This window comes from Marmota marmota, unplaced genomic scaffold, assembly GCF_001458135.2.
Source record: "Marmota marmota marmota unplaced genomic scaffold, marMar, whole genome shotgun sequence".
Classification (NCBI taxonomy): domain Eukaryota; kingdom Metazoa; phylum Chordata; class Mammalia; order Rodentia; family Sciuridae; genus Marmota; species Marmota marmota.
Window position 1 is genome coordinate 54,842,741 of NW_025999900.1, and position 12,621 is coordinate 54,855,361.

At 45.7% G+C, this 12,621-nt stretch overlaps 1 protein-coding gene and 1 long non-coding RNA gene across 10 annotated transcripts in view; one reads left to right on the forward strand and one right to left on the reverse strand.

The window, feature by feature from the left end:
* Foxn3 (forkhead box N3) overlaps window positions 1-12,621 on the reverse strand; it is a 381,661-nt gene that overhangs the window by 154,191 nt on the left and 214,849 nt on the right. For all 8 annotated transcript variants that reach the window (XM_048799159.1, XM_048799158.1, XM_048799156.1 and 5 more), the window contains one exon: window positions 4,554-4,669. In XM_048799159.1, the coding sequence (XP_048655116.1) occupies window positions 4,554-4,669 (116 nt within the window). The remainder of the gene's footprint in view (window positions 1-4,553; window positions 4,670-12,621) is intronic.
* LOC125615338 lies at window positions 4,036-10,409 on the forward strand. 2 transcript variants are annotated; one of them, XR_007345939.1, is made up of 3 exons: window positions 4,036-4,542; window positions 5,865-6,294; window positions 6,462-10,409. It is a non-coding gene; the product is annotated as an uncharacterized LOC125615338 (long non-coding RNA). The 2 variants fall into 2 exon arrangements; XR_007345938.1 differs by having other exon boundaries at window positions 5,865-10,409.

The window sequence follows — 12,621 nt, forward strand, 5'->3', positions numbered from 1 at the left end:
TTCTACACTGAGCCATTACGTCTCCTCTGGTCTGTAATGTCTCTCAGACATTCCTTGTTTTGGATAACAAATTTGAGGAATGCTAATTAGCTATTTTGTTTGGAGAATACCTCCCCCCCAGACAACAAAACCACTGTTTCATGTTTTCCCACGATGAGACTAATGTTACTCGTCTTGGGGAGGAAGACCTCTGTTATGATCTGGATTAAAAGTGTCCCCCAAACAACCAGAGGCTAAGGACACTGTGGCACAATGGTGACACATCTGACTCCCAAGGCCGACATGCTAAAGGCTCGGTCACAGCCTGTGGCATATTAGAAGGTGGGGGAACCTTTGGGGGGGGGGGGCTAGTGCGAGGAAGTTAGGTCTTTGCGGGGCATGTCCTCAAAGGAAACACTGGGACCCTGGCACCTCCTCTTTGTCTCTCAGCTTCTTGGCTGCTAGGAGGTAAGTATCTTCCTTCACCATTTGCTCCTGCCATGATATACTTTCTGCCATAGTCCCAAAGTGACAAGGCCAAGCAACCATGGACTGACACCTTCAAAACCATGAGCCACATAAATCTTTTCTTTTGATGTGATTTAGCTCAGGTATTTGTCACAGTAGCAGAAAGCTGACTAACCCAGAGGTGAAGAGCTAAGTTCGTGACATCATCAAACAGACACCTAACAACATCCATCACTGGTGATGTCAGCGTTGACAGGTAGGTAGTGTTTGATGGGTTTTCCTACTGTAAACTTACCTTCCCACCCCTTCCCATATTCTACTTTTTGCAAACAAATCATTACGCGCCATCACTCAGAAAGTGGGGAATTATGCCCCACCTCCAATGGAGGAACAGCCACGTAAATTATTTGAAATTCTTCTCTATGGGAAATGTGCCTCTTCTCTTATTTATTCATTTATATAAACATGGGCTCACAGATACTTGAGTTGCACTGTCAGTGATAAGGCAATAAGATGTCACTTATTTCATTGTTCCAATCTTCCCAGTTGGACTAATGGGAGCAATTTAAGGATGGCCCCTGCATCCTTTGGATGCATCCCCTTCATCTTGTGTTTTGAACATTTTCTTACTTTCTGCTTCTCTACATTTGACCAACAAAATGCCTTCTTTAAAGAAAAGGCAGCTAGGAGCTGGGGTGGTGGCTCAGTGCTTGCCTAGCACATGTAAGGCACTGGGTTCGATCCTCAGCACCACATTAAAAAAAAAAAATGAAATAAAGATATTGTGTCCACCTACAACTAAAAAGTAAATATTTAAAAAAAAAAAAAAAGAGAGAGAGAGAGAAGGCAGCTAAGGATTGAATTAAAATTCTTACATCAAAGTCCTAGTCCCCGGTACTCAGAATGTGACCTTATTTGGGAACTGGGTCACTGGAGAAGTTAAAATAGGTCATCCTAGAATAAGATGGGCCCCTGATTTAACATGACCAGTGTCCTTCTAAGAAGGAACAATTTAGGGACAGATAGCACACAGGAAGAATGTCACCGTGAGGAAGAAGGCAGAGAACAACAGGATGCTTCCGTAAGCCAAAATGGCCAGCAGCCACCAGGAACCAGGGGCAGGCACCAAACAGGTTCTCCCACAGCTTCAGAAGGAACCAACTCTGCTGACACCTTCATATCGGACTTCTAGGCTCCAGAACCATGAGGTGACAAATTGCTGTAGTTTGAGTCACTTGGTTGTGGTACTCTGTTATGGCAGCCCAAGGAAACTAATCCAATGGCTAATGTTACCGAGCTCTCTGCGTTTATATTAAAAAACAATCCACAAATTGTTCTTTGGTATCCAAAAAAGAAAAGGGAAGAGAATAAAAAATTAAGAGTCAAGGAGCACCCAGCAGACGTCTCACAGGGCACACCAGAACCCAGAGGCACGGGCCGTGGATGGCAGTATTTGGCTTTATATTTGGATGCAAACAAGGTTTGGGGCTGTCTTTCCAGACTCCTCATCTTCCCTGCAGCTTCCACCACCTGCGGCTCCGTTCAGCATTACCTGCCAAGCACACCTGCAAGTACTAGCAATAACTGCCCATCTGGTTAATCATCACCTTCTCCAGCACACAAAGTACCAGATCCATAGAAGCCAGATCCTTCCCTGGTGACCTTCACGGCAACAGGTGATTCCCAGCATCACAGAAGACCTGGCCAGATCATGCCAATTCAGCAAGTTTTGGTCCCAGTTCAATGACTCACCTTGTTCCACTCCCATCTTCCTAAAGTCATGCCAACAAGTAGCCTGGTGGCTTAGAGTCGAGTTGAAGACCACATCACTGTGAGCCATAGGAATAGCAGACCATCATCTATTGTACTGAAGTGGTAGCTTCAGTACGATTTCACAGACGAGAGACTCTGGAAGCAAACCCCAGGCTCTCAGAGGAAGGCTTGAGGGTCTCCAGGGAAGAGGCAGCGAGGGCTCTCGGAGTCAAGGCATGGAAGAGCAAGCTAGAAGCTGACCTGTCATCTCACTCCACATCCAGTGACCTTGACGGAGGTGAAATCTAAGCACCTGCATGGGTATGTGGTAGAAACGCTTTCCCCCTCATTCAACTGGGCGAAAAAAACTGCAGATGACAGAACAGAACAGGACCTGAAGTATTTGTTTGGAAATTATTTTCCCCATAAAAACCCTGCTTTGTCTGTATTTTTATGCCTATATTAAAAATCAAAATGAAGTCGTTAGGCTGAGGCCAGCTCAGAAAGCCTCCTGACTGAGTACACATTCCTCCTCCAAGCCCCAGAGCTCCACTATAATCCCTCAAATTATTAAATAATTACTACGTTTCCCTTGGGGTCACATTTGGCAACAAAATACTGGCCTAAATGAACCAATGATATGACCAGTGAATAACACTCATGTTCTTAACTTCCTAGAAGCCAAGGGATACGAAATCCTTCTGAGGCAAAACTGGAGAGGTAAGTGAAGTGTATTCCCTGCAATTTGGAATGTGTGTGTGTTGGCGGAGAGGGGGCACAGAATGACAAAGGAACATGTAAATCCAGAATCCAGGAAATACTTCAATAATCAGGGTCCTCTCCCCCACCAACCCCGAACATTTGCAATTTTCCACTCCAGTCCCAGTTCTCTTCCATTTCAGGAGTGGCTACAGCCACAAGGAGAAAACCAAGCATATGGCTCTGTCCTTCTGGACATTTCTACAATGTCAGCTGGGCTGCTTTGGAAAATCCCATTTTATCTCCTACAGCTATATGACCTCAAGTTGTCATTCTGAATAAAGTATGCTTCCACTGATTTTTATGAACACAGACAAAAGCTGCTACAACCTTTTTTTTTTTTTTTTAAACCTTGCAAACCAACTGTAGTTGCTATGTAGGGTTATTTGTTTCTAAGGCAACAGCGTATATCTAAGTACTAATGGCCTGTCCTTTTGCCAGGCAACAAACAGCCTTGTGATGCAACTGCACCTGTCTCGGCTACGCGTTACTATGGAGACACTCCAGTTGCTATAGCTACCATCACGCTAATCGCCTAGCAAACGCAGACATACAGCAGTCTTCTCAGAGAGCCCAGCTGTTCCTCCCCATCTCTTGCTGAAGACTGATTGTCTAGGGCCTGTGATGGAATGCTTCTCAGCTGAGAGGCACAAGAACTTCATTAGTGCCATTTTGGAGGATCACTTTGTGCTGCCTCCTACAGAACCAGCATCAGACCAGGAGAAGCATCTTCGAGAAGTGGACTATAAAACTCCAGAAATCTCTTGACACCATGCCACTCCCAGTTAACATAAACGTGTCGTCCAAGGACAAGTTCTCTTGACTAGGGTAGCTGCCACAAAAACATTTCTATACATCTTCTAACATAATTTTGAAATTTTGAGGGATGCACTTTGGACCCAAGCACCATGTGTAGATAAAATCCACTTTAAAATGCTGTTTCATGTCATATGTCTCTTTCTTTGAATCTAACGTTAATATGCTTTTTCCAAAAAATGACAATCTACTTAACCCTTCACTCTGATTATAAATTAGTAAAAATGGCACTCATGACCTCAATCTCCCAACACATGGGCGTGAGGAGAGCAGAGGTCTCCATTGTCCCCTACAGTTCCTGAAGAAGCAAACACCAAGTAACCACAACAAACCCATCACTTAGGAGCACCGTCTACATGGAGACCAGGAAAGACAACAACCCAGTGAGCCTTCTCACAACGCCAGCAGACCCTGCTCAGGTCAGGGGAAGATGGCATCGCTCGCCTGACTCATTCCTGTATGTTTATCCCAACAGAACGTGACACCCAGAGATATGAAAGCTGTCAGCTTTTCTTTGTAAATGTTTCTACTCAGGAAGACAATATTTTACCACCGTGAAGTCTTCTGGAAGCACTGTTCCCCGAGAGGAGCAGAAGCGGTAAGGTTTGCAGGAAATACAACAATGGATATGCCTACTAATAATATTTCATTTCTTTCTCATTTATCTGCAGTTATTTTTGAAACCTCACGCAGCCTATGAAATTAGTTGCAGTGCCTGCCTCTGCCAAAATAAAAGTGATTTCAGTAGATCCCCCCAAAAGAAAGAAGGTACTGCTTACCTTTGATATGCCTGAGGAGAGGTGGGAGGTGGGTGGTAAGGTGTCTTTTTCAAAGCCTGAATTAGATTTTGTCTATACTCTGGGTCTATGCACCATAACGACCCTTTCCCAATACTCTGCAAAGGAAATTAAAATACAAAAGCATTAATACAGAAGTGTCAAGTATTTTGCAGGAAGGAGATATACAGCTACTACCCTAGTTATTTTTAAAAGCTTCTCATTTATTTGTTGACTGTTGGCCAGACTTAAATATCATCCTCAGACAACAAAACACCATAAAATGCTTTTAAATCTTCCTCGTATTAAGTTTGACAGACCCAGTGAATGTCATTACCAGATTATACTGATACAATGATAAAATTTTCATATCCAAACTACCCCCAAAAGGAAATCCTTCATGATTTTTCAGTGTCAACACTGAACAACAATATGAATTCTCTTCTAAAAATCTTTAATTTTGCCAGATTTCAAATGTTGAAGGAAAAAGAGCTGAGACACCCTCAAAACTATCTCTGCTCTAAAAACTAGAGTTATGTTTATACACCACATTATGTCAGTGCCACTTTACAAAAATGGAAAAGTTAGTCCACTTGTTTTTTTTCTAACTTCTCACAAAATGCTTGGAATGGATTTGGGCAATTATCTTCCCCAAGAAACAAAAGATCCCAGGCACCAACGATAACCCTAAGCCAGAATCCGGCATTTGTTTTTTTGGATTCCTCAGTTCACAGCAATCTGCTCCAGCCTTAAGAGTTGAATCTTTAGAAGTCAAATTTTAAAATGCAAATTTCCTCAAACTGTTCTGTGGAGATGAGGAAGTTGTCCTGGAGGCCCACTTTGGGGCTGGCTGGAGGCATTTGGTCTATGATCAGCATATTTTAAAAAAATGTTAAATCCTGCCTCCATGGCCATTGGAGCTGGCAGCAGGCCAACGGGCAGTACTCTGTAGCTGCAAGCTTTCAAGTGACCCAGTGTACCCAAATTGTTGATGTGGTTGATTTGTAAATATTTACCGATTTGGAAAGAAAAGAAGTCAAATTACTTAAACCTGTGTCCACTCCATGCTTTCAGCCACACACTCCCTTATTTTCACAACTGTTCCACTACAGGAAGATTGGTGCTGTCTTCCAACATTTAGAAAGCAAACAAGAAAAGCATTTAACGACCATGAGGGGGGAGGGGAGGCCTAGAAAATTCCAGAGAAGGAGAACCAACACAAGTTATTTTCAAACATGTATAAAGAAGTTTTTTAAATTCTGTGTTTCAATCTTCAATTCAAATAGTTTTCTTACAAACCTTATTTATCCACAGCACCCATGAAAATACTATCAATAACACCAGCAAACAGGGCAACCAGAAATCATCAATTTTGCGGCTCTGAGAACAGGGGAATGGCACAAAGCCAGGGTCACAGGCTGGCACCTGGGGCCACCCCAGGCACCCAGCTCCAGCTGCAGTTCTGACCCCAGACGCAGGTCTGGGTCAGGTGGGCCTGTGTTATGATAAATGCCAGTTTGATCATCTGGATGCTGAGAGCCTGGGAGACTTCAACTTTGGAAAATGCAACAGTCCTGTCCTGGCCTTCCCTTTCATGCATTCATTTTCAAATTCAGAAGAGTTCAGGGACCTGATGAGATTTTCCATGTAAAACTGGCAGGCTACCCAGGAATATGCCCCGGAGCTTCCATCTTTCCCTGTGGAAAAAAAGCTGTGCAGCACACTTTTTAAAGAAAGCCAAAAGGTAAGGAGTGGGGAGGTTAGGGAGCGGCAAGGGAGAGCAGGATTTAACACAAGTGGATAAAGTAAACAAACCGACAAGGATGTCAACCTCCTACAGCACTGGAAGACTGGCCTGACCCCACCATCAAAGGCTCCTCTGGAGCCCTGGGCCAGGGGTCTTCCCTTCAGGTACCATACAGCATGGTCTAAACTGCATGGAGGGCCATCGCTGTCTGCAATCCAAACATTTCTGCAATGAGATTATCTCACTTCTGGAAACCTAAGAGCTTTGGGTTTTATCACAGTGGCTCTCAGACTAGAGGAATTTAATCTTACACCAAAAATCCAAGGACAAAGCAAAGAAGGACAACTGGCCCTCTCAGGTAAGTAATGATAAGCCAGTGGTTCACTATGATTCACTACTCTTTTAAAACTAGACGAAGTAAATCCCCAGATTTGTGCAGAACTTCACATGGTAACTGATCCAGATGCAGAGGGGCAGGCAGGGAAATGGTAAGAACAGGTGGTCTGGGACCTCAGAAAGTCATGGCTTCCTCACTGGTAGAGACATGTACAAAGCCCAGGATGGCAAGACACAAAATCCTACCACAGTGGCTGCAACTTACAGGCAGCCTCATGTACCTCACCTATCTTTGTTTGTTTGTTTTTGCTACCAGGGATTGAACCCAGGGGCATTAGACCACTGAGCCACATCCCCAGCCCTATTTTGTATTTTATTCAGAGACAGGGTCTCACTGAGTTGCTTACTGCCTTGCAGTTGCTGAGGCTGGCTTTGAACTTGTGATCCTCCTGCCTCAGCCTCCCAACCTGCTGGAATTACAGGCATATATGACTGGGCCGGCTAACCTAACCTTTTTGACAAAAGAAGGGAGACCAAGTGTGGCTGGACAATGTTTCATTAAATCAAATCTGAGGAGTCTTCAGCTCCATCAGTGTTAGGATGAGGGCCCTCCAGCAAAGTGCCTGTATGCATGAGCTGCTGGCCTGGCTTCAGTGAGCTTTTCAACATTCTAAGATCCTCCTTTATTTTTGCACTCCCTCTATCTGTCTTCTCTGCACACCACACCCCAGGCACAAGCTATCACAACTCTTCCCCTTCTTAGTAAGCCAACATCAGCCATGAGTAACCACCTCCCTTCTAGAAGTTTCCTTTCACCCAGGTCTTTGGAGTGTGATTATCCAGCTAAGGTTTAATTCCAAATTTGGTCAATACTTGTGGCCAAATGTACTCCCAATGCTCATTAACCAAAGAAATGTTCTCAGGCTTTGGATCCTAAGTAATGGTTCCCACCTTGACGGGTCCTACGCTGGAATTCCAAAGAGAAAAAACAAACAAATGAAATGCTTCTTGGGGATACACCCCTAGGGACTGTCAATGCCTGCAATTCCAGGGCCAGCATCAGGCCACGCTTGGGGGGAGCCCCAGAGGAGGCTGGGCGAGTACCTCATTTGCAAGCCTTCCTGGTTGCCTGTAGCAGTTCAGAATAGTAAAAAGGTTTACTTGACAATTTTTTAAAGTGGAAATGTGCAGAGGATAGAGTACTCAAGTTTCTGAGGCTACGGGGAAAACCATACTGAATGCCCCTTGCAGGGGAAAGAGGGTGTGATTTGATTTTAGTTGCACAATAAGCTTGAGACTCGGAGCTTTTACAGAAATGTCTGCATTTCAGATGAAGGCAAGCATGTGCAGTCTTTTTGGTTTGGAATGGAAATAACTATGAAGGCCATGCACCATTAAGTGTTAAGGAATTCACAATAATAAAGGAAGAAAATGTCATTTATAGATACATTTTCATTATATATAAATATAACATTCACACCCTGAGAGATAAACTAATGTGAATAAGGTAGAAAATGAGTAAAAAGAATGAGGCCAAGTTTTTATATTTTTTTTTAATTAAAAAGCACCTGGGGAATAATAGCTCTGTTAATAATAATAATAATAAAAATACACAAGAGGAACAAGAAAGAAAGAGGAGCCTATAGTATATACAGACTGAAGTGATAAGTGAAAAACATCTGGAAAAAAACAACTAAATTAAACTCTAAATCTAAAGGTATCATCTTTCCACGTGGCCTCCAGGGAACATCCTGTGGTTCATGCCTCTATCCCACGTCCCCACAGCACTTCAGACCTGCACTAAGGCACCTGCTGGTCTATGTGACACTGGTCTCACGTTAGGGTCCCTTGGTTAGATTGAGGATTCTGGAGGAAAGACACTATTTTTTTAAACACTGTATTTCAAAGTGTGCTATGATACATTCATGGGTCACGAAATCAAGAGAATGAGTCACAACCGCTATTTGTTTTAATGGAACAGAACAGAATCAAATAGAATAGTCAAGAACAGAAAATATGCACAGTCATGTACTGTGAAATTCCTGTTTGTCCCATCTGGTAAGTATGTGTACACTGAGCCTGGAGTAGTATACTCCTTGCTGGGAAGCTGGGTCAACATATGGTAAACGCTGGTCCAAGACAATGGATTCCAGGGTTCTTTTCTTTCTCACCACTTCTAGGAATAAAAGCCTCTCCCAGCAGGAATGGAGGGCATACTCAGATGTGAGGCTTAGGGCTGCACTTGAGGAATAGGGGGGACAATAAGGCAGAAGCTGTATCAAAATAAAGCAGGAAGCTAAGTACAAGTTCTTCATGCATTTAAAATGATACCTGTAACCATGTGTGATGGCGCACAGCTGTAATCCCAGTGATTTAGGAGGCTGAGGCAGGAAAACTGCAGGTTCAAGGCCAGGCTCAGCAACTTAGTGAGGCCCTAAGAAACTTATGGAGACCCTGTCTCAGAATAAAAAAATCAAAAGGGCTGGGAGGTGGCTCAGTGGTTAAGCACCCAGGGTTCAATCCCTAGAATCAAAAAGAAGAAGAAGAAGGAAGGGCGAAAAGAAAAAATAAATGGTACCTCTTGATGTTTTTCATATGCTGTGTCCGAGATGTTCCCAGCACTACCCACTTCTCAACCACTGGCTCATTTGTTTATTCATTCGTGTGGCAGGTGCCATGGAGGACACATTAGTAAATGAAAATGATAAAAATTAGTGACCTCACAAAGCCTGGATCGCAGAGGGGAAAATAAGGTGAGCAGGTAAAGAAATAAAATAAATAAGATGGTGACAGACGGTGCTACCCGCCAGGGAGGAAATACAGAGAGTGAGGAGCTGGAGGAGAGGAGACTGCCGCTGTGCGTAGGGCTGGGAGCGGCGACAGGGCTCTCAGAGATGCTTTGGACCTGATACAGCATCCAGGCCCAGGATGACCACAGGGCGCCGGCTCAGGTGAGGGCAGTGGAGGTGGACAGAAAGACAGCCTCACCGTGCATTCTGGAGAACAGGTGGACCTGGCCCTGGATTAGAAGTGGCAGGGAAAGAAAAGAGAAGAACAAAGGTTGATTTGAGTGACTAAGTAGGTCGATTAGGAGGAGGAGGAAATCCAGCACTCTTGAAAATAAACCCTTTGAGACTCTCTATCTACCAAGATCTACCGATTACAGTATTTGAAAGAACTTACTGGACACAGGCCACCTGTCTTCCCCCTGCTACTTCCTCCACGGCCCCACCTTTACAGCAAAAGCTCATGAGCATGACAGATTTGAGGTGCTCTGGCTTTTGAGGTTTAGTACGGCTGGTTCCTCCAGAGCTGAGGTAGGTAAACTTTTTCTAAAAGGGCCACAGGTACTATTTCAGTCTTTGTAGGTCACATGGTTTCTGTTATGACAACCCAGCTCCACCACTGCGGCCCAAAAGCAACCAGACCCATACACCCATAAACACGGCTGTGCTTCAGGAAGACTTATTTACAAAAACACAGTTCAGGATCCCTTGGCCTACGGACCAATACTTGTGCTCAGGGTTCACAGTCTCAAAGCGCTATAGTCTGGGAACCCAAGGAACCAGGTAAGGATCTTCAAAGATTAACAGAAGTGGGCTAGGTCCTGCAGGGTTGGGGAGGAGCTGTCAATGAAGATCTAAGTAAAGTGCTCCAAGGCAAGAAAGGGGTCTCACACGTGGGGAACAGGGGGAGGGAGGAATAGACAGAGACTAATTAAGTTCATCAGTAAAAAAAAAAAATACTACACAGTATTGGCTGGGCTGCACCAGCCATCGCTGCCCTGGGAAAGGGCTATACATGTGCAGTTCGCTTTCCTTCCCCGGCCTACTTCATATCTATAAATCAGGTGCTCAGACTAAAATCACCATTCTGTGAGTACATGGGTCATCAACAACACTGACACATTCCTGGAACAGGACCTCACACCTGTAAAGTCGGTGAGAAGCACATCATCATGCTTTCAAGGGGTAGCCCTTACTTTGGTGGACAGGGACACTGGAGTCAGAAAGAACCAAATCAAAATCTTCTTTCAAAACTTCCCACCAACCTGTGTGACCTTTGGCAAAGGATTGAACTGCTCTGAGCCCCAGTTTCTCCATGTATAAAATGGGAGTGACACAGTACCTGCTTCACAGGAGTGTGGTGAGCGTTAAATGAGGTCCTACCATGCTTGGCACACGGTACTCGTGGAACTGTCAATTGAGGCAAACTGCAAAACAAAACAAAACCACCCACATGGCTGTTTTCCATGACCTGATGTTACTTTCCATGGTCCAAAGGAAGCATTCCACATCAGATGCATTAAGGTGGAAGTGGAAATGGAAGGCTCAAAATAGAACAAAGCAAATAACTGGCCACTGTGGTAAAGTCAGGAGGGACGTGGGGCCTCAAGGAGGCCACTTGCTTTGAGTCACGTCTTTGCGCACTGCAGTCCCCACGGTGTCCAGAACCATGTGGCAGTCCAGGGCTTCCTAAATGGGGGTTGCACTTGGCTAGTTTCTTAGATGACCATTTTCTTAATAGTTTTGATATTTAAAGTCTCTGCTGGTGTCTGTGGACTATAAGGGATAGCATTTTAGATAGAACCTGGGTGCCTTTAGGAATCCCTACTAAGAACCTATGAGAACCTACCAGCTGCCTCTCCTTCCTTGGGGTGAGAGCCCTGCCCTCCAGGCTGCTCTGGGGCAAGGTGGGGTGAGGCCTGACTAGGAGGATAAAGCTGGGAAGGGTCTCCTGGCTGGAGGGCTGAGTAGGGAGGCCCAGGCACTCTTGGTTATCAGTGGGGAAAGGAGGTTGAACTCTTGTGGCAGTTGGAACTGATAAGGCCCCCTCATTTGTCACCGACTAACACTTGTGGCTTCCTAGCCAGGGGTCCCAGAGCTGACATCGTCATCCCAGGGCCATTCTGTACAACATAAACAAAGTTTCCCCAGGGTCCGGAAGGCAGGCTTGACTGCTTCTGGAACTGCCGGGGCTTGTTTCACTGTGAAGATGCAGCTCACTGCCTGGACTCTGGGTGCCACCCCTGCAACGGGGCCTGTACCACTCTGCCTGGTGGCTCCCCTTCTCTGACCCAGCTCTGGCTCAGCTCCTCAAGGCCAAGGCAACCTTCAAGGAGGAGGGAGAAGGGGGATTCATGGGACTGGGGAAGGGGAGGGTAGGGGCTGGCACACGGGTTCCCATTCCCACAAAACTCAGGCTGGGCACCTCGCCAGCACCAGCGGCCCAGCCAGACTGCAGTGTTCAGGAGCTGACCCAAACTTCCTCGGTCCTCAGGAAGGGGTGCTTCTTGGGGCTCATTTTGAATCAGATCACTTCATACCACTGAGAAGAAGTGACAGAGTATGAGGCACTCAGGGCACTGACCCAAAGGCAGGGTCCGTTTCCCTGGGGAGCTGCAGCTCCAGAGGAAGGCAGGCAACAAACAACTCTACGGGATTACATAAGCTGGCCGAAGGGCTATGGGACGACAGAGGCAAGGATGAGGCCCGCGGGAAAAGGTGTCAGCTGCACCTGCTCCCCCAGGGGACCAGCCCAGGACAGCCCCTCCAGCTCCCACCTGGCATGCCCCCGGCCTCTTGGAGGTTGGGTTCTCTTCCTCACCCCCCCTAACCTGTCACCACCCAGTCTTACTCCTAGGTTCATACTTTCTGTCTTCCAAGATGGTGAAGAAGAGACAAACTCACAAACAACTCTTGCACTCTCCTGGTGAACGTTCAAGAAGAAAGCAGCCCACAAGTGGCTCCCAACATCAAGGGATCCACGTGTACAGTTCTTGTCTATACTGCCGAGCTGCTGAGTTACTGGAGGAAAACCATTTGTCCTCCTCACCCGCATGACACCTTCTCCAAGGGTCACCTGGGGCTATAATGTACACAAGGTCCCTAACACCATCCCCAGGGTAAGGGGCAGTTAATCCATTTCATTCTCCTCTCTGCCAAAGGAAGTCACAGTAGAACTCAGATGCTACTTGAAGGGCGGGGC